At 43.0% G+C, this 19,870-nt stretch overlaps 4 protein-coding genes across 8 annotated transcripts in view; 2 read left to right on the top strand and 2 right to left on the bottom strand.

Annotated features, from left to right (window-relative positions):
- The window catches only part of dclk1a (doublecortin-like kinase 1a), a 42,070-nt gene extending 39,222 nt beyond the window's left edge, over positions 1–2,848 (top strand). For 3 of the 5 annotated variants that reach the window (XM_029518562.1, XM_029518564.1, XM_029518566.1), the window contains one exon: positions 429–596. In XM_029518562.1, the coding sequence (XP_029374422.1) occupies positions 429–486 (58 nt within the window). In that variant the 3' untranslated portion in view covers positions 487–596. Of the gene's footprint in view, positions 1–428 lie in introns of all 5 variants that reach the window. The other 2 variants (XM_029518561.1, XM_029518565.1) reach the window with 1 other exon arrangement.
- A 521-nt stretch (positions 2,849–3,369) lies between these two features.
- rfxap (regulatory factor X-associated protein) lies at positions 3,370–6,697 on the top strand. Its single transcript, XM_029518568.1, has 3 exons — positions 3,370–4,043; positions 4,570–4,680; positions 5,307–6,697. The coding sequence occupies exons 1-3, from the start codon at positions 3,624–3,626 to the stop codon at positions 5,409–5,411; spliced, it is 636 nt and encodes a 211-aa protein (XP_029374428.1). The 5' UTR covers positions 3,370–3,623; the 3' UTR covers positions 5,412–6,697.
- On the bottom strand, positions 6,547–9,501 carry smad9 (SMAD family member 9). Its single transcript, XM_029518567.1, has 7 exons — positions 9,306–9,501; positions 8,694–8,909; positions 8,189–8,449; positions 7,914–8,024; positions 7,580–7,801; positions 6,896–7,152; positions 6,547–6,690 (listed from the first exon to the last, which is right to left on the bottom strand). Exons 1-7 carry the CDS (start codon positions 9,499–9,501, stop codon positions 6,547–6,549), a joined length of 1,407 nt encoding a protein of 468 aa, XP_029374427.1.
- A 3,647-nt stretch (positions 9,502–13,148) lies between these two features.
- alg5 (ALG5 dolichyl-phosphate beta-glucosyltransferase) lies at positions 13,149–18,873 on the bottom strand. The gene is made up of 10 exons (XM_029519331.1): positions 18,591–18,873; positions 17,950–18,118; positions 17,598–17,644; positions 17,289–17,357; positions 17,105–17,197; positions 16,891–17,004; positions 16,732–16,791; positions 16,484–16,635; positions 15,757–15,842; positions 13,149–15,410 (listed from the first exon to the last, which is right to left on the bottom strand). The coding sequence occupies exons 1-10, from the start codon at positions 18,651–18,653 to the stop codon at positions 15,295–15,297; spliced, it is 969 nt and encodes a 322-aa protein (XP_029375191.1). The 5' UTR covers positions 18,654–18,873; the 3' UTR covers positions 13,149–15,294.
- Between the last annotated feature and the right edge of the window lie 997 nt (positions 18,874–19,870).

The following is a 19,870-nucleotide window of genomic DNA, read 5'->3' as shown; positions in this document are numbered from 1 at the left end:
AAATTATACCCTTTTTTATCATTATTATCATTATTGTTGTAAATCAATCTGAAATTTTCATCTGTAAGAAATAATTCCGCTATTTCATTGTTTCTTTGACAAACTAATCAACCAACAAGAAACGCTTTCACAAAAATGGTGACAATGTAAGGAAATAGAAATATGAATGCACCAAGAAGAGAAAAGACTTCTGAAAAAAAGGGATTTATTTAATGGAGTTGCTCCCCTTCTCATTTTATTAATATTAATACAAAGATTCTTGTTGATGTTTTCAATGAGAATTTTATAAACCTTTTTAATTTATATGTATATAAAATAGCTCTTTATGTCCATGAGAGGCTCTCCTACTCCTCCATAATGTATCATCCACTGTGCTTCCTTCATTTGAGGATCTAATCACAATATTCTTCCGTTCCTCCGTCACTCAGGCCACCCCTTTTGATAAGGAGGGGCAGATTCTCAGACGAGGACGCCACCCGGATGTGAAGCCACTGCCTTTGCGGATGATGCCGACGGTGACAACAATTACAACATCAACAACAAAAACACCACGGACGGAGCCTCCCAGAAGCCTCCCTGGCCTGCCCATGGCCCCTCCCTCTCTGACCCCCGACACTGACCCTTCCCCGAACCCCAGCCTCCCATCTGACTCTGAGGACATCTCCATCAGCTCAGCCAGCACCACGTGCTCCCCCAACTCGCCCTTCTAGAGAGGAGGAGAGAAGGGGGAGGATGAAAAATGAGGAGTATAAAGAGTGCAGAGGAGGAAGAGACGGTGAGAAGAAAATCCTCATCCAGCTCCTCCCTCTAATACGGAGGAGGAGGAAGAGGAGACATCAGCTTCCCCACACTCTCTCATCCAAAGCTGGGGGTGACGAGGGGAAACCTAAAAAAATTTGGAAAGAAATTTTATCTTCCCTGAATCAAAAAAAATAAAAAATAAAAAATAAACCCTACAGGGAGTTATTGATCTAAGGGTAGGCAGAGGAAAAGAAAAGATGGCAGAAAAACTGGAGAGGCAACAAGAAAAAAAGGGATTGTGAGGAAGATGGAAAAGGCAGAATGGGGTGAAAGACTTTTGTTTGTTTGTTTTTTTCAGCATTCTCTCATCTGAGCACATGTTACAGGGCTCAAGGAGCGAGAGAGGGCGGCGGGGAAATGTTCGCCCTTCAGTGATGATATGAGCTCAACATGGAAACTTCTGTGTGGTGGAGCAGCTCTAAAAGGCAATATGAGAATATGGACCAATGTTCATGTTTTATTGAACCTTATTAATCCATTCTTTATTCACTGCATTTTTTGATATGTATTTCCCTTTTTCATAATGGATAAGTTTTGTTGACTTGTCCTCTTGGTGGAATTAAATTCATGGAAAAGTGTGTAGAAATAGAGCTCAGAAATTGTGAAGTAGGCGGCCATAGACAGGATTAATGGTGTCATGTTGGAAAATGAGAGTTTAGGTGTGTAGAAGAAGAACTTTTTCTTAAAAAAAAAATGTCTTAAAAAAAAAAACTGTGTTCACTTAAAAATATGAACGAAACAAACAAAGACAGCACTTGTGCTATAATTTTGTGCTAAACAGTATTGGCGTTGCCTTCCTGTAATGTTGGATTGCAGTATTACAGTTTACATTTTACACAGACTGCTATTAAGACAATGGTGCAGTGGATTGCTCCTTGTAATACTTATCTGCTTCATTCACCACATCTTGATACACATGATTCAGCAGCATTCGAGTGCTCGTGTAGCAAAACTCAACATTTGAACTAATTTTTCCATTCTCATGCCATTCTGATTTCTTGACCTTCATCGCACACATTTGAAGCCTTGTTTACATTTCTTCCAAACTTTAAAGGCGTAAAGTTCATCCACGTATTCCAGCAGTGATGAAAAGCCCAATTGTTGCAAGCCTGTCGTACCACTTGCGTAGGTCTGGGGAAATGTTTTAGGTAGTAAATGTACACATTTAACAGTTTATGAGGACTGCCTATTTGCACAAAGTACTGCAGTTTAGGTGCAGTCAAACAGGTCAGAGAGAGAGTCAGTACAGATCCGGAGAACCAGCAGCACTCTTGGAAAGCAGTAAGGATTTATTTCAGCTCTGTACAACCTCATTCATCGCTTCATTTATTGAGATGAAAGCATGACAGACATACAGTAGCCTATTCTTATAAAGAAAAACAGTTTAGTGATGAAGTATTGTTTATATGTTATGTAAATAACATAATTTTATTTATTTTGATAGTTCAATACAGTATATTTCTTTACCAGTAGTAAGTCTACGAGAACTTAAAAAAAAAAAACAAAAAAAAAAACAACAACAACAACAATCAATCATACATGTGTGTTAGCAAAGAAAAAAAATATGTAGAGGAGATCATCATGTAGAAATGAAATGATGCAGTTGATTTGAAGGGAGCAGCTTCAACCTAATATTATGGCACGGTGATAAATCTGCACAGACAGGGAGAAAATGAGACCACTATCTTTACTTCTTGTCCAAAACTGTTTGATGTTACTTCTTCCACAAAAGCAACCGATAAAGAGATTACCGGTGTCCAATGTGAGAAGATCGCAGTAATTACAGCTTGTTTCTTTGTAGGTTTGGTGGTTTTGTTTTGTTTTTCTTTTTTGCTGATGATCTCCCTGCAGTCACCACACTTGTCTGTATGTTTCTGTATTTACTCCCATCATCACACATATACAGTAATGTGCTGCCATATTGACCAAATCGGTATGAATTTGTTGTGCTGTTGAAATACACAATTCTCCAGCACATGGGCACATGTGGTTTACCAAAGTGCTCTCACAGCCGCACTGCATTATTACAGTCCTTTGCAATACAAATACCTGTACCTCTGTTCAACAATGGTCTATCAATAATAATACTAACAATTAAAACATGTTTCAAAAACAAAAACAAATCATCTGTGTCTTTTGCTGAACTATAACCTTGGTTGCAGAGACTCCATTAGCCTTTTCAGTGTTCCTGTTGTGTAACTGTGGATGACTATAGGGATGTGTTTTATCACACACATGCACATCGTCAACTGAGACTTTTTTTGGCTGCATCTCCGCTCATGTTTTCACCTCATGAGAACGAGCAAGGGGAACACTTTTGGTGACGACTTTTCCTGATAGTTTGAAATGTGGCACCCCTTTTTGTTAGCAAGAAGCCAATCTGTCTGAGCATTCAAGGCATTACACCCTGATCTCCCCTGTATTACAATTTTTTTTATTAAAAATTAATCAAAAAAGCACAGTAAAAATTGAAAAAAATGTGCATTTGTATTTGCCATTTGTGGCAGCTGCAGACAGAAATAAAGTGTATAACTGAAGGACCAGCAGGGGTCACTGTGAGCATCTAACCGAAGCAGCGAAGAAGAACAGCAAGCCGAGAAGGAGAGACGACCGGCGGCTACAAATCATCAAATTTATACCCATTTCACGGCGTGTTTGTGTGTGAGAGAGAGAGCTAACGTCTGTATAAAGCAGACAGGAGGTCGACATGTCAAGCCAGAGCTGTATGAGACAACGTGAGCTGACCGGAAGCGGACACTAGCTAGTTAGCTGGCCGGCTAGCCAGTTAGCAGGTTAGCTAGCTGTTTCCTCCCTCCGCCGTCATGAGCGAAGATGACACTCCGGCACCGGCGAACAAAGACTCGACCCTGCTGCTCACCAAAGACGGGCAGCGGTACTACGTGAGCAAGACCGGCTCCGTGGACAGCAGGAATGTGACCACGCCGCACGAACCGGACAACAACGTCTCCTACGACATGGACGACCTGGACGAGGAGAGCGACGTCCTGGACACGTCGGACCCGAGAGACAGCACCGCCAGCCCGGAGGAGCTCAACGACGAGGAGGCCTCGGAGGGCGACAACGCTCCGAAGCAGTGCACCTACGAGGGCTGCACGGAGACCACCACCCAGGTGGCCAAGCAGAGGAAACCGTGGATGTGCAAGAAACACCGCAACAAGATGTACAAAGACAAGTACAAGAAGAAGAAGAGCGACCAGGCCATGTCCAGCGGGAAGCTCGATGTAAGAGTGAGCCTCACTGATTCACTGTGATGCAGGCATCCCGTGTAGATGAGAAATCCGTGACTGTGGTGTTAATTCAGCTCGCCACAGACGACTGGAGGCAGCATCTCTGCTCACCGTCCAGTTTATCAGATGGAGAGATGCTCTATTTGTTTATCTCGTGTTACTTACATAGATGGATCATTCACACAACTAGGAAACAATGAGACATAAAGACATCAAACCACGAAGAAGAGATAGGACAAAGAAAATGGCATAAATAGTGAAAAGGGCCGAGAAAAAGTGTCTGTAATGGAATAAAGTGAGAAGGTAAAAAATTGAAAGCAGCACTTTTCCATTATCATCATCATGACCTCCCTGCTCTCCTGGTAGAGACATTGTCCAGTCTGATGGCACGGGGCTGGCTCAGGATTCACTGACTCCTTTTGTCTTCCATTGTGTATCATCACAAACCGAACTTCTCCAGTCACTTAATTGTTTTGTTTGTTTGTTTGTTTTCTTTTTTTCCCCCCATTGCGGTAAGCAGGAAAACTCAGAGGAGCGGCCCGTGTCTGTAAATAAACAGCGTCTTGGTGCCATGGGGGACCGGCCGGCCAGACCCTCCCTGATAGAGCAGGTCCTCAACCAGAAGAGACTGGTATGTAACTCTGACTGATAAATTACACAAAGGTGACAGACTAGGAAAAGGCTGAATAAACCTTATTTTAAAAGAACCAGGAGCTGCTGACCATATTTTCACATGACGATTCACAGAGTTTTCATGCTCGCTGAACTATTCAGTGACTTCTCTTTTTCAAAAGTTCTCATATTTAACATAAAATGTTGAAATTTACTGGACCTGTGTTTTTAGTTGTTTCTGTAGTTTATCCTAAAATGTTCAACAACTATCAGAAATGGAAAAAACCCAGATTTGAATGTCTTAAATTAAATATTTGGCATTAGGAAGTTACACGCTGCAGTTTAAAAGAGTGGACCCCCTAATGCCAAGAATAGAAAGTATTTATTCAGGTTTTTCCTTTGTTGTCTATGTTGAATTTGTTGTTGTTGTTGTTTTTTTTACTGTATGGGGAACCTTTATTTAGTTGTTAGCAAAAGAGCATAGCAGAACACTTAATAAGTTTGGAACCCACTCTGGGAGGCATCAGCTTTTAACATATATAAAAAGTTAAGACGTTCTCCTCCCCACACAGGTAGAGAAAGCTTTTATTTTCAGACATATTTGTGGGTGGATTTTGCACTGAACTTTGTGTGTGTGTCTTTCAGTCACTGCTCAGGAGTCCGGAGGTGATCAGCTTCCTGCAGCAGCAGCAGCAGCTCCTGGCCACACAGAGCCGCAGCCAATCGCAGCAGCAGTTCCAGGGCTGCTGATACCAGCCAGCCACTGTTTTCTCATTTATAGCAAACACTGACATTTGATGCATCAATAGAGCAACCATACACTGTTGAAAAGGATTTTCCCCAGCCAGGTGGGCTGGCTAAAGTGTGATGAAACAGGTGGACTGAATTTGTGATCAAATCACATATCTGGTGCTGTGGAGGAAATTTCCTAAATACAAGACATTTCTCTTCACATTTTCTCGGTAAGTTATGTTTTAGTCATAATGTCGAAGGCCACTGTTCATTATCTCTCCCTCATCTGGCAAAAATAATGAAGGCACTGAGTCAGATTTGTTCAGATGTTGGAAGATGCAGGTTTCATCAAAAAAAAAATCATGAACTCAGTTTGATCTTCCTGTGTTTTTCATAGCTTAGTTTGTCTCTTTGTTGGTGTTGTCTGCAGAAGCCTATTTAAGCATTTTTCTCTTCAGGAAGTATCTGTCACCATGTTTTTAATGTTTTCCTTTAAACATGAAGTGTTGTTACATGTGACAATCAGTTTATGTGACACGTCTGTTGCCTCCTTTCAGTCATGCACAGGCTTTCAGGAAATGTCTTCAACACATTTCCATAATGCACTGTTGATTTGTTGCACATACAGTGACTTATAACTTTATTCAAAAAGGAATAGTAAATTAAGTTTGAGATGTTGAGATGAAATGTATATTGATCATGTTGAAAAGTGGCAGGAACATGCTGTGTACCTGCTGTATGTTTGTGTTTTTAAACTGTACATGAGTAAAAATAGATGCGTAATTCCAAATCTTAAAGAAAAAACAACTTTAATAGACCAAAGAAAAAGCAATTGGTACATGAACACTTGGAATACAATACATACTATACTTACAACAGATACGTCTGAGTACCTACAAACATCCCACTTTTACCTTGTCTTGGAGTGCAGTTATGTCCTAATGGAAACTGAGATAGGATAAATGCTTTATCATACTAAACTTAAATAACACTTGATAATTTAACTACATGAGATGTCAATGAAATTCACTTATGTGTGAGATGCCAAAAAAGGGACCGTAGGACAGAACCTGAACATAGACGATCATACAGAATCTACGACTACCTGTGTGAAAGACCAAAAAGCCACATCCTTAAAAAGTATTTGTTCATGTTATGACACTGAAGAAATAGGGTTGTGTGGGGAGCCCATCTGTGTCAGGACCTTGTCCAGCCACTGCAGGGGCCCGTGCAGGTGTACCTCAATCCAGCAGGGGGTGCTAGTCACATCCTGTCGGTGGTATTCAGCCCCCCAGCCCTGAGGAGAGGACACAGCCGTAAACTGCCAGTAAACTATTAAAATGAATGGGTAGCAAGCTGACAGGAGTAAATTTGTGGGGTCAAAATAACAGCATGTGAAGTTACAGTAAGAGGAAGTTGCAGTCTTCCCTTCCTATTAAACCACAAAGGTGTCGAGGAGAAATGCAGCCTAAAGGGTGATCTCAAAACAAAAAATGCGGTACCTTGACGAAGCTCATTCGGATGGTGCACATCTTTGTCAGCTCGTAGACGACCTCGAAGCCGTGGTTAACGGACTGGGCGAGGAGCTGAGCAAACAGCTGGTTATTAAAGATCTTCAGGCTGCAGCCGCTGGGGATCTTACACACGGTGGTGGCGTGGAAGCCGTGCTGGAAATTGCAGTTGCGGCTCTGGACGAAGATGCTGCTGTCACTCAGGCACTCAGCATAGACCTCGCCACCGACATAGTACAGGTGTAAACCTGGGAAGAAGGAAGAACGTAACAGCTTCACTGTAGAATAAATGAAAACTGTTGTCTTTTTGCTGCAATGCAAATGCAACAGAAAAAAGGGTGTACAGCAAACACAAAAAAATTAAATATTTTAAAAGCTGCAAGGTCAGCTGTGCATGTAAACAATGGATTCAGAGTCAGTTTTGTTTTAGCTGAGGATAAAGTGTCATCTCTGTGTCACTCCTATCATACGAAGCCACTCTCGTCCTCTCAGTGCACACTTTAATGTAACCCACAGGCCGATAATGTCAACCTGTCTAACACGAGGAAAAAACCTTTGGCCTGAAGGATTCAGCACAATCCTTTAAAAGGCGTAGATTGTCCCTTTAGTTCTCTGCTTAACATTTAAAAATCATCCAAAGAAACGGGAATTTGCCGCACCAGTTTCCCGGCCTACCTTTGCCGATGTGCCTGCGCGTGTGTTCGATGGTGGAGTTGCGGTTCACGTTGGATAGCAGGCCGAGGCAGAAGCGGTTCTTGTTGTTGGAGGGGTCCGTGAAGCCGTCCACCAGCACGCTCCGGGACGAGGCGTGGAAAGTCTCCCCCACCCTGTTGTTGAGCTCATAGTAAGCTATGGAGCACCAGTACTCTGGTTCCTCGTAGCATACGGGCCGTAAATCTAAACAGGAGGATGCAGAAGGGTCAGCTGGGGGTGTGTGGCAGACTCTTGGTATACATTACTTATCGCGGCATGCTTGTACTTTTGTTGACATGTTAGAATTATGTGTTACCTGTGTGTGGAGCGGAAAATGTAAGTTTAGTGGTTCCTGTGGAGTTGCTGGGCTTCACGTCCTCCTGAGGGCTTGTCTCCATCATGCTGTACGGAGGTGGGGGAGTCTCAGCTGAAAAAGCAAGTCACAAATCAAACAGCAGGAGTTAAAGTAGGGAAAACCACCAGACGCACACACATCTGTGATTTCTGTGTCGATGCATGAAGAACCTGCTACAGCCGTACGGTGAAACTGCAGATGTTTGAAAGTGTCAGCTTACGCATTCTGATTCCCACCTGTGATGTGATACGGGCTGCCTGGCTCTGCAGAGCTGTTGGGGGAGTTGGGGAAACTCTGTGAGGTGGGAGACTGGGCGTGGGAGGAGGAAGGGGAAGAGGAGGAGAAGGAGGAGCAGGGCAGCGGCGGGAAAGAGTCCGGGTAGGTGGCATTCTGGGGCATCAGCGGCTCGTTGTGCAGTGAGGCGTTCCTGAACTTTGCCAGTAAGCTGTGCTGAGGATTGAACTCGCTGTGGCGTGGGACCAGGACTGGTGGCAGCACTGAGAGAGGGGAAGGTACGGAGGGAGGGAGGGAATCAAGACAAGGAGAGAGTAAGCCAGATGCAGTTATTAAAGATTACATTACCGCTGATCCGTTTGGCTTGGGAACAGTGTATTGGATCAGATGTCTTTCCTCTATTTGGAAACCCATAAAGGCTTTGCTGTAACTACACTAAAATTCACCAAATGCCTTTTTCAGTAAAGCTAATTTAGAATCCATTCTCTGCTGATGTGTGCACGGTACCTGGAGTCTCCACACGGCGGTAATGGTAGGGGTTGACGCAGATGTCCTTCTGCTTGGAGCCGAAGGGGAACTCGCAGCACTCGAGGGCTTTGAGCTCGTGGTGGGACTGCAGGTCAGGCCAGCGCCACACCCTGCAGTAGATGACGTGAGGGAGACCTTTGCGGTGGGAAACCTGCAACCTCCCATCTAGCGAGCGAGGAATTGTCACGCACTTGCCTGAAGGAAGAACGGGAAAATCGCATTGAATATTTTAAGCTTGTCGTGTTTTCAGTTCAGATGAATAGAGTAGTAGAATATCACATTTCAGGCCTGGGAGCTGGGCGGCTTTCAGGATCCTGCGTTGTTACACAATCAGACCTGTGAGCTCCCAAAGCCGCCTTCCTACCGTTTTACCTTATGACTGATACAATAAAGCATTACTAGCATGACATCATCAATTACTTATGAATCAAAGAATCAATTCAATCATTTTTATTGGCCCGGAAGGTAAAGTTTTGCATTCTTCTAAGGAAATAAAGAAATACTAAAGCAATGCCAAAGAAATTTTCAATCCTGTAAATCCTGTAAGGTGAACCTGGAGACTGGAAACCACTGAACTCAGCTGATACTTACTGGGCTGCCCGGGGCAGCTGAGGGCCCGCTCCAGCTCCTCCATTGCCCCTTTCTTCTTCTTTAGTTTCTTCACTAGCGAATCCACGGCCTTTTCCGCCCACTTCTCCTCCTCATCCCCTTGTTTCCAGCCGAGCAGGCGCTTCACCGCCGGGCTGGTGAAGGAGAACAGGGACGTAATGGAGGCTGAGGAGTTCATTATGAGATGAATAAATGGAGGAGTGAGGAGGCAGAATGAGCAGCCAGGACGGAGATGAAACGGAGGTAACGGAGGTAGTGTGATGAGTCTGTGTAAATAGAGGCTGTTTTTTTTTCCCCCCCTTATATTCCACTGTTACTTCCGAGCAGCGCTGGAGGAGGAGCTGGACTCCTGCCAGCACACCACAAACTCTGAATCTCCTCTCTGTGTTGGCATAGAAGGGATATGGCAGCTCTGGGTTCAAAAGCCTCCAGGAGGAAAGGTTGCCCAAATCCTGGTCAAGTTTCAATCACCTGGCAAGAGAAACAAGAGACAGTATTAACTGCTAATTTAACTTTAAAAGACACAAGGTTGGTGAAAGAGTCTGGGGGTCTGGTCAGAAAAGGGACCTCTGGTGAGTTAAGCCAGAAAATTTAAGTTGATAAGCTGGACCGGAGTGATGACAATAGCCAGAGTGAAGTCAAAAACTGAGTACCGACAGGAACTCATATTCAATGATCATCAGAGAGGATTTTTATGATAAGGAGGCAGTGTTACACTGCTTCAAACTGATCTCCCACATGCTGAACAACAACAAGGTTCTCATTATTCTCTATGAGGAAAATGAAACACGTACCACAACTGTAGGAGAAAGAGCAGGGCGAGATGGCCAAGCTCATTTCTAGATTCACCAACAATGAGGAATGTCCTTTCTGGCCTCTGTTTCTATGATCATGCCACTGACGCCCAGGAGCCATACTGTCTGGCCAGAACACATCACAGGACAGGAGGGGGAGAGGGAGAGAGACAGACAGAGAAAGAGAGGGAGAGGAGGAGGAAGAGAGGGCTCCTTGTTTTTCTGTTTGTCTCTTTCTGACTATTGAAAAATGATTCAATATTACAAAAATGTCCACGCTCAGGTACAGAAGCTTTGACTTTATTCCTACATGTGAGTGCACATCTGAACACAGCAGCACAATCTGCCTGATAAATCAGCTTTTCTTACATTGTTGTTCTTCATCCAGCAAAGCCAGCAGGTCTGAGACTCAGTAGAAAGTTTATTTCGGTGATCTACTTGGTTTATCTGCAGTGGCAGGACGGCCTGCGGTGCAGAGGATCAGATTTGACCCATACTGTTGTAAAGCATTCTCGCATTACAGATGACTTTTACTCTCTCTGTTCTGCATCCATGCCTGAAGCACACAACGCCAGCAAAAGACACCAGAAAGGCGAAGTGGAAGCTCTTTTCAACCGCAGAAACCAAACTTCCGACAGACACAACAAAACCAGATGAGCGAGTTAAATATGGGACTTTGGTGGCTTTTCAATCAGATGGATCTCAAAATACACGCAGGTAATAAGTAGTGTTGAGCGGCCTAACTGCACTGTGCCCGATGCTTGTTGATAGAAATGTGACCAGCACTGGTTTCCCGCAGACAGACAGACAGACAGACAGACAGAAAGTCAGACAGCTGGGGTTTACAATGACAGCAAAAAAGCGCACAGGCTCAATGCGGCATCAGTCCTCCACTGCTGCTTTATGGAGCCTGGCGTCTCTCAGTCTGCAGGCTCAGATAGGCTAATTACCTAATGCTTTATCACCAGGACGCCCCCAGCCCAAAAAAGTAAACACACCAGCTTCCTTTACTACCACAACACCGAGCCTGCCTGCCGGCCCAATGAACCCCCAGACACTCACCTTTACCGCGGAGGAGCTCAGGCTTTGGCATCCCGCTTCATTCCTGTCATAGTTTAGTATCACAACATTCAACCCAGCCAAGACAACACTGGACCGATTTCATGTTCTGAATTACATCTGCATTTTTGCTCACATGTTTAATAGATTATTAATCTCTGATCCCGTCGGCTTTCAATAAACAAATAAATCCAGCCATGTCAACAAGTTAGGACGTTTGATCTGCAGAGAGTTTCCCCAACAGCACCAGTGGACACATTTTTAGGATTATTATTCTAAAAAAACAAAAAAAAAACCCAAACAAAAAACAAAACACTAAACATTATATTCTTAGATCCACAACACAGCAACAAACGCACAACAATGTAAGATATTCTTCATTTTTGGAAATAGACAAAATGAGTTTCTTTTCTCACCTCTGTTGTGATAACAAGTGCAGCGCAGAGAGTCTGTGGCAGGTCCGGCTGTTTAACACACTGAGCCGGTGTGTGTCTGTTTGTGTTTGTGTGTGTGTGTGTGTGTGTGTGTGTGTGTGTGTGTGTGTGCGAGCATGTGTGTTGACGTTGAGCTGCCAAGCCACCGTCAATATAAATTGCACCCAGCTGGATTTTTCAAAATAAGCGCCCAGTTAAAAGAATCTGGTGTTATTCTGGTGATGTATGTTTTAGATGGGCAAATTATTAATCCATTGTTGATTTATTATTATGCCAAATTTAACTTTAATGGTCAAAGTATGCTCATTGAACATGTATTTCATTAAAAAAGTCACGAGTGTTAATTATTTTTGACTAAACTCTACACTTTAATAACACGAGCTTGTTTGTGCTCCTATTTTTGTATAATGATCATGTAGCCTAACACTTTTGCTGTCATAAAGTCAGCAACAACGTTTCCATAATGTGCTATGAAGGATGTCTTGTAGCAAGAATATTAATTTGTTAAACAAACCGTGAAAGGTAACATGTTGGGAACAGTTATTCTCATATTAATGATAATTATAACAACCAGGTCAGGTTTTACACAGCCTGTACTTTTGTTCGGGCCATGAATGAATGGATTGTTGCGGGATCAGGGTACTTTATTGTGACAGCTCTGCCCCGTGTGTTCCTGCTCAGGCCTGCTGCTGTCGGCCGGTTGACGCAGGTCTGCGGAGCGCCGAGCCTCCGCTCCTCCAGCAGCCGAGCCGAGCGCAGCCACGGCGGCGTCAGCTTGGCTGGAGCCGCAGCGCCTGCCTGCGAGATCCCTCCGCCTCCCTCCTCCCTCCCTCATCGCCCTCTACCTCCACCACCTCCACCTTTCCTCCTGGAGCTTTCCCAGGATCTGCTCCAGGTCCCGCACCACCGTGGGGGGGGGGGGGGGCTTCACCTGCGCAATCCCCTCTAAGGATGGATTTGATTTTAATTGGGCGTTTGTGTTATTGTTATTGTTATTGTGTCATGTCTGTGGGGTGTCACTTATTCATTCAGACCTTTCTCCATAAGTTCTCTTCCCTCTTTATGATAAGTACAATAACGTGGGTTGCCTGTAGTTCATTGTGGGAGTGAGCCATTAACTTTTTCTTTTACAGGAAGTACCTCTGTATTTCAGATTATGCCCGGTCTGTAATCAATTACTGTTTTATAGCACGTTACAAAGAGAATAAAGTCTATAGTGAAGTCATTCCCCACTTTATTCCATACACACGCACCCTGCACCTGTAGGAGAAAACACACCGCAGTCGGCTGTGTTTGTTTTCCTTGTTATCTGTGATTATCTGTTGTTGGGAGCCACAGAGGTCTTTTTCATTGCGGATGGATACGATCCTTTATTGGGAGTGCCATGACTGGTCCAGTTAATGACGCAAGCCCGGCTGGCGACAGTGAGTCTACAAGTTTGACATTTTCACAGTTTACAGCAACTGCTGCGGAACATAACAATACTCCCAGTACGAAGTGAAACCACTGCGGGGATCATATCTAAAAACCTCAGCATGTTTTTTTTTTTTTTTTTTTTTTTTACCTCAACCAGGTGGATCATCAAAAAAGGCACCACCGGGATAAACTGCCCCAAATAGGTGGGGGACTATAAGAGCCAGGGATCTTCAAAATGTGGTCCGAGGCCCCTGAGGGGGAGGGAGGAGGGAGGAGTGGGTCCTATGAAGGTCCAATGGCAAAACAAAGAACACTGTAATTGCTTTTTGTTCATAAAAAAAATCTGCCTATTAATGACAGTGCGTCACAGCGGGGTTCAGACTTGGATCAATAAAAACAGCTCCTCGAGTAAATCTTGAATGTGCCACCTCCTCACGGCAGAGCCAGATTATGATTCACCGCCTGTGTGTTTCATGTGTGTCTGGCTGCTCAGGACGGACAGACAGACAGGGTACAAACAGGATGTGCTCCCCAGGGCTCCAGGAGACACCCCCCCCTCCGACCTAAAACACCCACATCACCACGAAGTGCAGACCTCAGGCTCGCATGAGAAAACTGTTCCGTAGAAAACTTTATTTACCAAGACCACAAAAATGCTAAGAGACAGGAAAAAGGATGACTTTGGGGATGGATAATGTGATACAGGTTTCCCCGCCCCACTCTTCCCCCCCCCCTTCCACCACCACTTACAGGCAAGTCAAAGCCAAACTCATGACAATGAAGCCTCACACACCTCACAAAGCTTTACATCGTTGGTTCAGGATTTTAGCTGTTTAATCTAATTTTACACCAAATTAAATAAACCACGGATAGTCTGATTGTTCAGTTTTCTACTAATGATATTCAACAGATATTTTCCTGATCCCAGCTTTCTCTCTAGAGGGCCTGATAGAAAACTTATCGCTCTTTAAGGACCAGTGACCTATGATGTCATTCAGTGTCACACGGTGTTATGAATGAGTTCAGATCTGGCATCGGTTGCATGATATTGCTTTTTGTCAGGGACAGGAAATAAACAAAGAGACAGGAAGCCGACTTGCATAAGATCAAAACACAGCTGACTAAACTTTTAAGTATTCTCAAATGGGTGAAAAAACTGCTGGTATTTTGTTTGATCCACATAAAGATTTTGAGCTTTATGTGAAATGGTTAACATGACAAATGGCTCCTTAAACTTACACATTTGACGCCATCCTACCTTGGTTTAGCCCAAACTGGTCCACAACTGAACATTTATAAAATGTAGAGCACAAAAAGTTGTCTCTGTTTCCTTCCTGTTATATTATGATTGAAATACAAAAAGGTATTCATTGTCATGAGTTCTGCTCTTTAATCGCTGGTTGGACTTCGCACTGGGATATATTTTACCATTGTTCCTTTCTCAGCTGTCAAAAATCCTCCTGCAGAATCTCAGAAGTGAAAGGTTTTGACAAACCATAAAACACAACAAAAACACTTGTTCATTGTTGGAAGTAGGACAACTATTATTGTCAATATGGACTAGTCTGATGGTCATTTTATTTCTGATTATTTAATAGAGAAATCTTAAAATGAATGGATGTACTGTTGTGAAAGACCGATGGCCCTTATTCGTTTTGCAAAAAAGAAATGACTAATCACTTATTAAAACAGTTGGGTAAACTAAGTGAAATAATTTAGCTGCATCATTACTTTGCTCTAATTTAATTTTGAAAGTATAAACCATTGACATATTTAAATTTTTTATAATTTGGATTTATGTTATCCATCCCATCAACCCATTGGGCCATGTTTCCTCAGAATGACTGAATGAAAACTAAAATCTAATTTAACAAAATCCATTCTCTCTGTCAATCATGACACATAGATTAACACATCCTTAAAATTTCCGACAAGTCTTCATCACCCACAGATGATTGGCCTCAAAACAAACATTAAGTAACTTAGCACACAGATTCATATACATGCTTTAAACCATTGCAACAGAAATGTGCGTGTAACAGTGGCCAACACAAGCCAACATCTGATTTAAAAATAAAAAAAAGGATGAGGAACCCACAACTGTGCCATTACTCCACCTCAGTGATGTTGGGAAAGAACAAGAGTGTGGCATACTGTACTTGGTACTTCTTTGTGCCTGATGGACACAGTTGTTAATCCCACCTCATCCAAAAGGCTTGATGGCTCTATCATAGCCTGTCTCTGGGATACCAGGGCCTGTCTGATTGGCTAGTCAGTCTTATGTGGAGACCCAAGTTTCCAGGCACCGGTGAAGTAGCGCAGACGAATGAAAAGCAGGTCTCGTCCCATCTGCAGCCAGCTCCAAAACGGGACCAACTTGGACCCTGGTGGATCAAACACACAGGTACTTAATTCTCAGGTGATGTTTTTAACAGGGCAAGTATTGGACATATATCAGTTGGCTGATATTTAATACTGACAGGACATGCAGCAATACCACCAGAAAACACTGTCACAGGCAAGATGGAAGAAAGCAAAACAAACAATGAATGAACAAACAAATCAGCAGGTACAAACACCTAAAACAAGTTGTCATCAAAAGTTGAAGAGGTTCTAAAATGTATCCAATCAACCAATCACAGACTCGTGAATACAGAGAGATACTAATAGAACTACACATAGGCGGCACCAGGGGAGGACATATGTCCACTTATTCCATGAAGTACCTACCTTCTATTTCAGTCCAGTTGACCGCCACCTCTGCTATGGGGATTTTCAAACACTGGGCAATATACAAGAGCTCCACATCAAAAGCCCTTCGAGAGGAAATAGAAAAAGTTTGATTGTAAAATGTAAAAAAAGACTGATACAATTTAATCCCTACTGCTTTTTATGGAGCATCAGAATTGACATGTGTCCATTGTATTGTGAAGAACTAATAATTAGCATTGAATATCTGGTCAGATATGTAGTATTGCTGCTTGTGTTAGTCAGGAACTATCTCTGTATCAAAATTATGGTAACAGCTGAAGCAAGACAAGAGTCAACTTGGCTAAACCCTGTGAGGTAGCTGGTCACAGTTTTACAAACAATTTTTTTAAAAACCTGTTTTTCGACAGTTTGTGTGCTTAAAAAACTTAGTACAAATGCACCATGCCTCTCAGAGGTTGTCACACGGATACATTGACAGAGAGAGCGCTTGATTTGTTTCTAAAATAACTCACAGCTTGATTGTCAGCAAATACTAATTTCCAGAGTGCCACAGATGACAAATAAACAAAGTAATGAAATGAAATGAACAAAGTAAACCTTTATTCATTTGTCACCACCACCATGACAAAAAACAAAAAACTGTTGTTATTATTTTGTTATTTAGAGAAAAGAATAGCCAAATAAATGTTTCTCATAGACAAATCCCGTTATTGACCTGTCATGCAAACTCACAGGGAGTCCTTACCATCGCTCTACATGGAGAGTAGAAAAGGTCCTGAGCGCAGCCTCGCGTGTGAAAAGCTTGAAGCCACATTGTGTGTCCCTGATGCCTCTCACACAAAAGAACCACACCAGGAAGTGAAAACCATACATAAGGAATGTACGAAACACGGATCGCTGTGGCAGAGACACAACAGTGGTCACTTTATGGTAAAGTAAAGTAAACATGGTCTACAACACTCTGGACTACGATCAGAAGAAGAATCCAGTTACCTCGGCTACTGACTCCTTCTCCAGGTGAGCTCTGGAACCACAGGAAATCGCCATGTTCTCCTAAGTGCATTAACAACGAATTAAAGGATGGACACATACTAACAACCTTGTGAAAACACGCATGTAAGACAGAGCAACAAGAACAGAACACAGCCACACCGGTTTAGGGTTGAGGTCTTTGAGGCCAGCTTCCACTTTATCAAGGTCAGCAAACTTTGTGGCTCCATCAGCGTCGGCCATCAAAATGACTTTACCTCTGGAGCTTAGCATTCCCTTTAAAGAGAGAGAGATAAACATTTAAATCATTACAAAATGAATGTCTTACAATTTTTTTGTGCTCCAGTTAGACAGACTGTAGCAGACTCAGTCTCACCATCCGTACAGCTCCTCCTTTCCCTCTGTTGTTCACCAGCGTCAGGACCCGCACTTTATCTGCACCATACCTCCTGGTATACCGCAAAGCTACCTGGAAAAGCATCACACAAGTCTTCACTCACAAAACAAGTGCCCACTGGAGGCACCTTGAATGTTTAGCAGGGCAAAATTTAAATTCTTACCTCTGTGGTTTTGTCTTTGCTGCCATCGTCAACAACAATGACCTCATAGGTAAAAGATGGGCTTTGTTTCTGCGGTAAGGAAATAACATGAGCAATTTGTTTCATGTCAGGCACTTTTTCGGTTGAATGCTTCCACCTACTGGCCACTTTGAGAATAACTGGCCACGACATAAGCGTTTTGCTTGTTTCTCCTTTGCAAAGAAGAGAAAATGAATTCTCCTCGATCAGTACAAACAATAAAATGACAATGTTTCTGACACTCTAATCATGTCGTTAATATTCCATTTAACAATGACACTGAGTACTCACCTGTCTGTTTTCTAAGTACTCCATGGCTTCATCCAACATGACAGGCACTGTAATGAAACAGTCACACACAAATTAGTCTATAACCCACTGCAAGTACAAGGCAAATTGTGGGCAAAAAAACGGTGCACGAAACTGTGTGGTAAGTGAATGATTTGCAATTTTTCATTCACCACAAAGTCACTATTGCACAGCTGGTGACATATCAAGACGCATCCAGGAAATGTGAGGTGTAATGTCATGTCGGGGATAGCACCTGACAGACTACACAGGCTGATGTTTGCCACTTCCTGAGCTACGGTGCAGAAGGTCGCATCAGAAAGCTGGTTTAATAACCCCAGCTCCCATCACTCACTTCGGAGCTCCTCGTTGTAGGCCGGGATCACCACAGAGAGCTCCCTGGAGTGTGGATCGTGCAGGCTGGGGAACGGCTCCTTCTCTCCAGAGGAGGTGACAAAGTATTTCTCCTTCTCGTGGCGGAGCAGGCTCACCATCCCGGCGGTGACGTGCGCCACAATGAGCAGCTGAAAAGTGAGAATGGCACATCTGTTACACCTGGAGATTTTTTTTTTTTTTACTGAGTTTACTGAATATATTCAACATGTAAGACCTCCAATAACTCATTCTTTGTCCCATCTTCTACCAAACTATATTAAGCAGCAGAAGCAGATCAGTATTTGTGGCTACAATGAGAGTTTTAATCCTTAATTATGCTTCACAGTTTCTTCTAGTGTAGCTCTACAGATATATTCTTTTCAGTTTTGGTCAAATATCTTAGAAAACAATTACATGTAATCAAATGATATTTCACTATGCACCTTGTACTGAGCGTTGCTGCTGCTTTTGTGCATTTTGTTTTGTAATTTCTACATTTTAGTGTTTCCAAACACATTCAGAGGGAGAAGGAAGTATCATAATAGAGATTAAACATCTGCTTCCACAAACTATGGAGGATCTCTACCACCTGGGAATAAACTTACGATGATGAAGTCTTACCACAATTAAACCCAAAGCTGCCAATGCCACCAGGGCTTGAAGTATTTCACAGAGGAAATCCATTTTCTGTCAGCGGCACAGGCGGAGAAACTAGCTCCTCTTCCCGGCTCTTCTCTCCGTGCTCGGCGGCCTGGACTGTCCCGGAGGTCTGCTGGGGGGAACACGACCGCTTTACGGAGGCTCTTCAGGCGGCGGACGGCCGACAGAGGAGTCCTGTCGTTTCCATTTCTGTGCCGGAGTCCGCTTCCAATCACAGCTGAACACACGGACGACCAGGAAGTGAAAACGTGCCCACCGACACGTCATCAGCAGGAAGTAGGAGGAGACCGGAGCGGGCCGACAGCGCCCCCTGCAGGCCCGGACCACCGGCTCCATCCCTCAGGATCAACACCTGTGGAACAGGGCTGTTCTTTAGGCAGCAGAAACGAAACATTCATTTTTTAAAATGCCCCATTACCAAGAAAAAAAAAAAACAAAACAAAACACTGACTGACTTAAAGCCAAAGTTTTGAACACATCTGAGAAAGCAAAAACAAAAATAAACAAACCCACAACTTTTTTTGTAGCCCACGTCTGGCATGAACAGTTGTGTTTGTGCTAATATTTGTTAACTGAGTAAAATTATTATTATTATTATTTTAAACAAGATAAAAAGAAGTGCATTTCTATTTTATTTTCAAGTCACATTCAGCAGTCACATCTTAGACAGAACATATCAGAACCTGTTACAACCATAACAAGCCGCCTGGATTTAGTTTGATTTTATGGCTGTAGAACTGTGAACAAATGTGCAATGAGTGAGTGCCTTCTTTCCAACATAACTTCAGCTTTCATTATTTGGCAGTTATTCAATATTATTGTGTGTTTTTGACCATGCAATAGAGAATAAAGGAGAAAAAAAAAAGGGACAAAAAACTGATTTGGATTTTCCAAGTTTCTAACAGGAGAAGAACTCTGACATCAGATGAACAATTTCACATGAACACTTTCTAGCTGGTGTGAAATTTCTTGAAGCAGTTCCTCTCCAGCTGCAGACAGAGGCCCACATGGCACACGTCACACTGCCATATTCTCCAATACAAGGAGATTTTGTGTTTTTAATCCAGATGAAGTACAGAAATGAATAATCCAGATAAATAATAAAGCGTTAGAATAAAATGTGAAAGCAATACTTACACGTGCATTACACATAATGGTTACATTGAAGCTGTATCTTATTTTGAGAAAAGTACATTTGTAAGCTATCAAAAGTTTTCTACTTACTCTGATTTCAGTGTAAT

Source organism: Echeneis naucrates, chromosome 14, assembly GCF_900963305.1.
Source record: "Echeneis naucrates chromosome 14, fEcheNa1.1, whole genome shotgun sequence".
Classification (NCBI taxonomy): Eukaryota; Metazoa; Chordata; class Actinopteri; order Carangiformes; family Echeneidae; genus Echeneis; species Echeneis naucrates.
Note: the sequence above shows the minus strand (reverse complement) of the source record. Positions and strands in the feature narration are given on the sequence as shown.

Excerpts from the sequence above, each read along its gene's own strand:
- rfxap (XM_029518568.1), top strand. The coding sequence starts at position 3,624 with ATGAGCGAAGATGACACTCCGGCACCGGCGAACAAAGACTCGACCCTG. Across the intron at positions 4,044-4,569 it reads TGTCCAGCGGGAAGCTCGAT|GAAAACTCAGAGGAGCGGCC; the intron begins GTAAGAGTGAGC and ends TGCGGTAAGCAG. Across the intron at positions 4,681-5,306 it reads TCCTCAACCAGAAGAGACTG|TCACTGCTCAGGAGTCCGGA; the intron begins GTATGTAACTCT and ends TGTGTCTTTCAG.
- smad9 (XM_029518567.1), bottom strand. The coding sequence starts at position 9,501 with ATGAACTCCTCAGCCTCCATTACGTCCCTGTTCTCCTTCACCAGCCCG. Across the intron at positions 8,910-9,305 it reads CAGCTGCCCCGGGCAGCCCA|GCAAGTGCGTGACAATTCCT; the intron begins GTAAGTATCAGC and ends TTCTTCCTTCAG. Across the intron at positions 7,802-7,913 it reads ATTTTCCGCTCCACACACAG|ATTTACGGCCCGTATGCTAC; the intron begins GTAACACATAAT and ends CCTCCTGTTTAG.
- alg5 (XM_029519331.1), bottom strand. The coding sequence starts at position 18,653 with ATGGATTTCCTCTGTGAAATACTTCAAGCCCTGGTGGCATTGGCAGCT. Across the intron at positions 17,005-17,104 it reads AAGGAGGAGCTGTACGGATG|GGAATGCTAAGCTCCAGAGG; the intron begins GTGAGACTGAGT and ends CTCTCTTTAAAG. Across the intron at positions 16,792-16,890 it reads AAGACCTCAACCCTAAACCG|GAGAACATGGCGATTTCCTG; the intron begins GTGTGGCTGTGT and ends TAATGCACTTAG.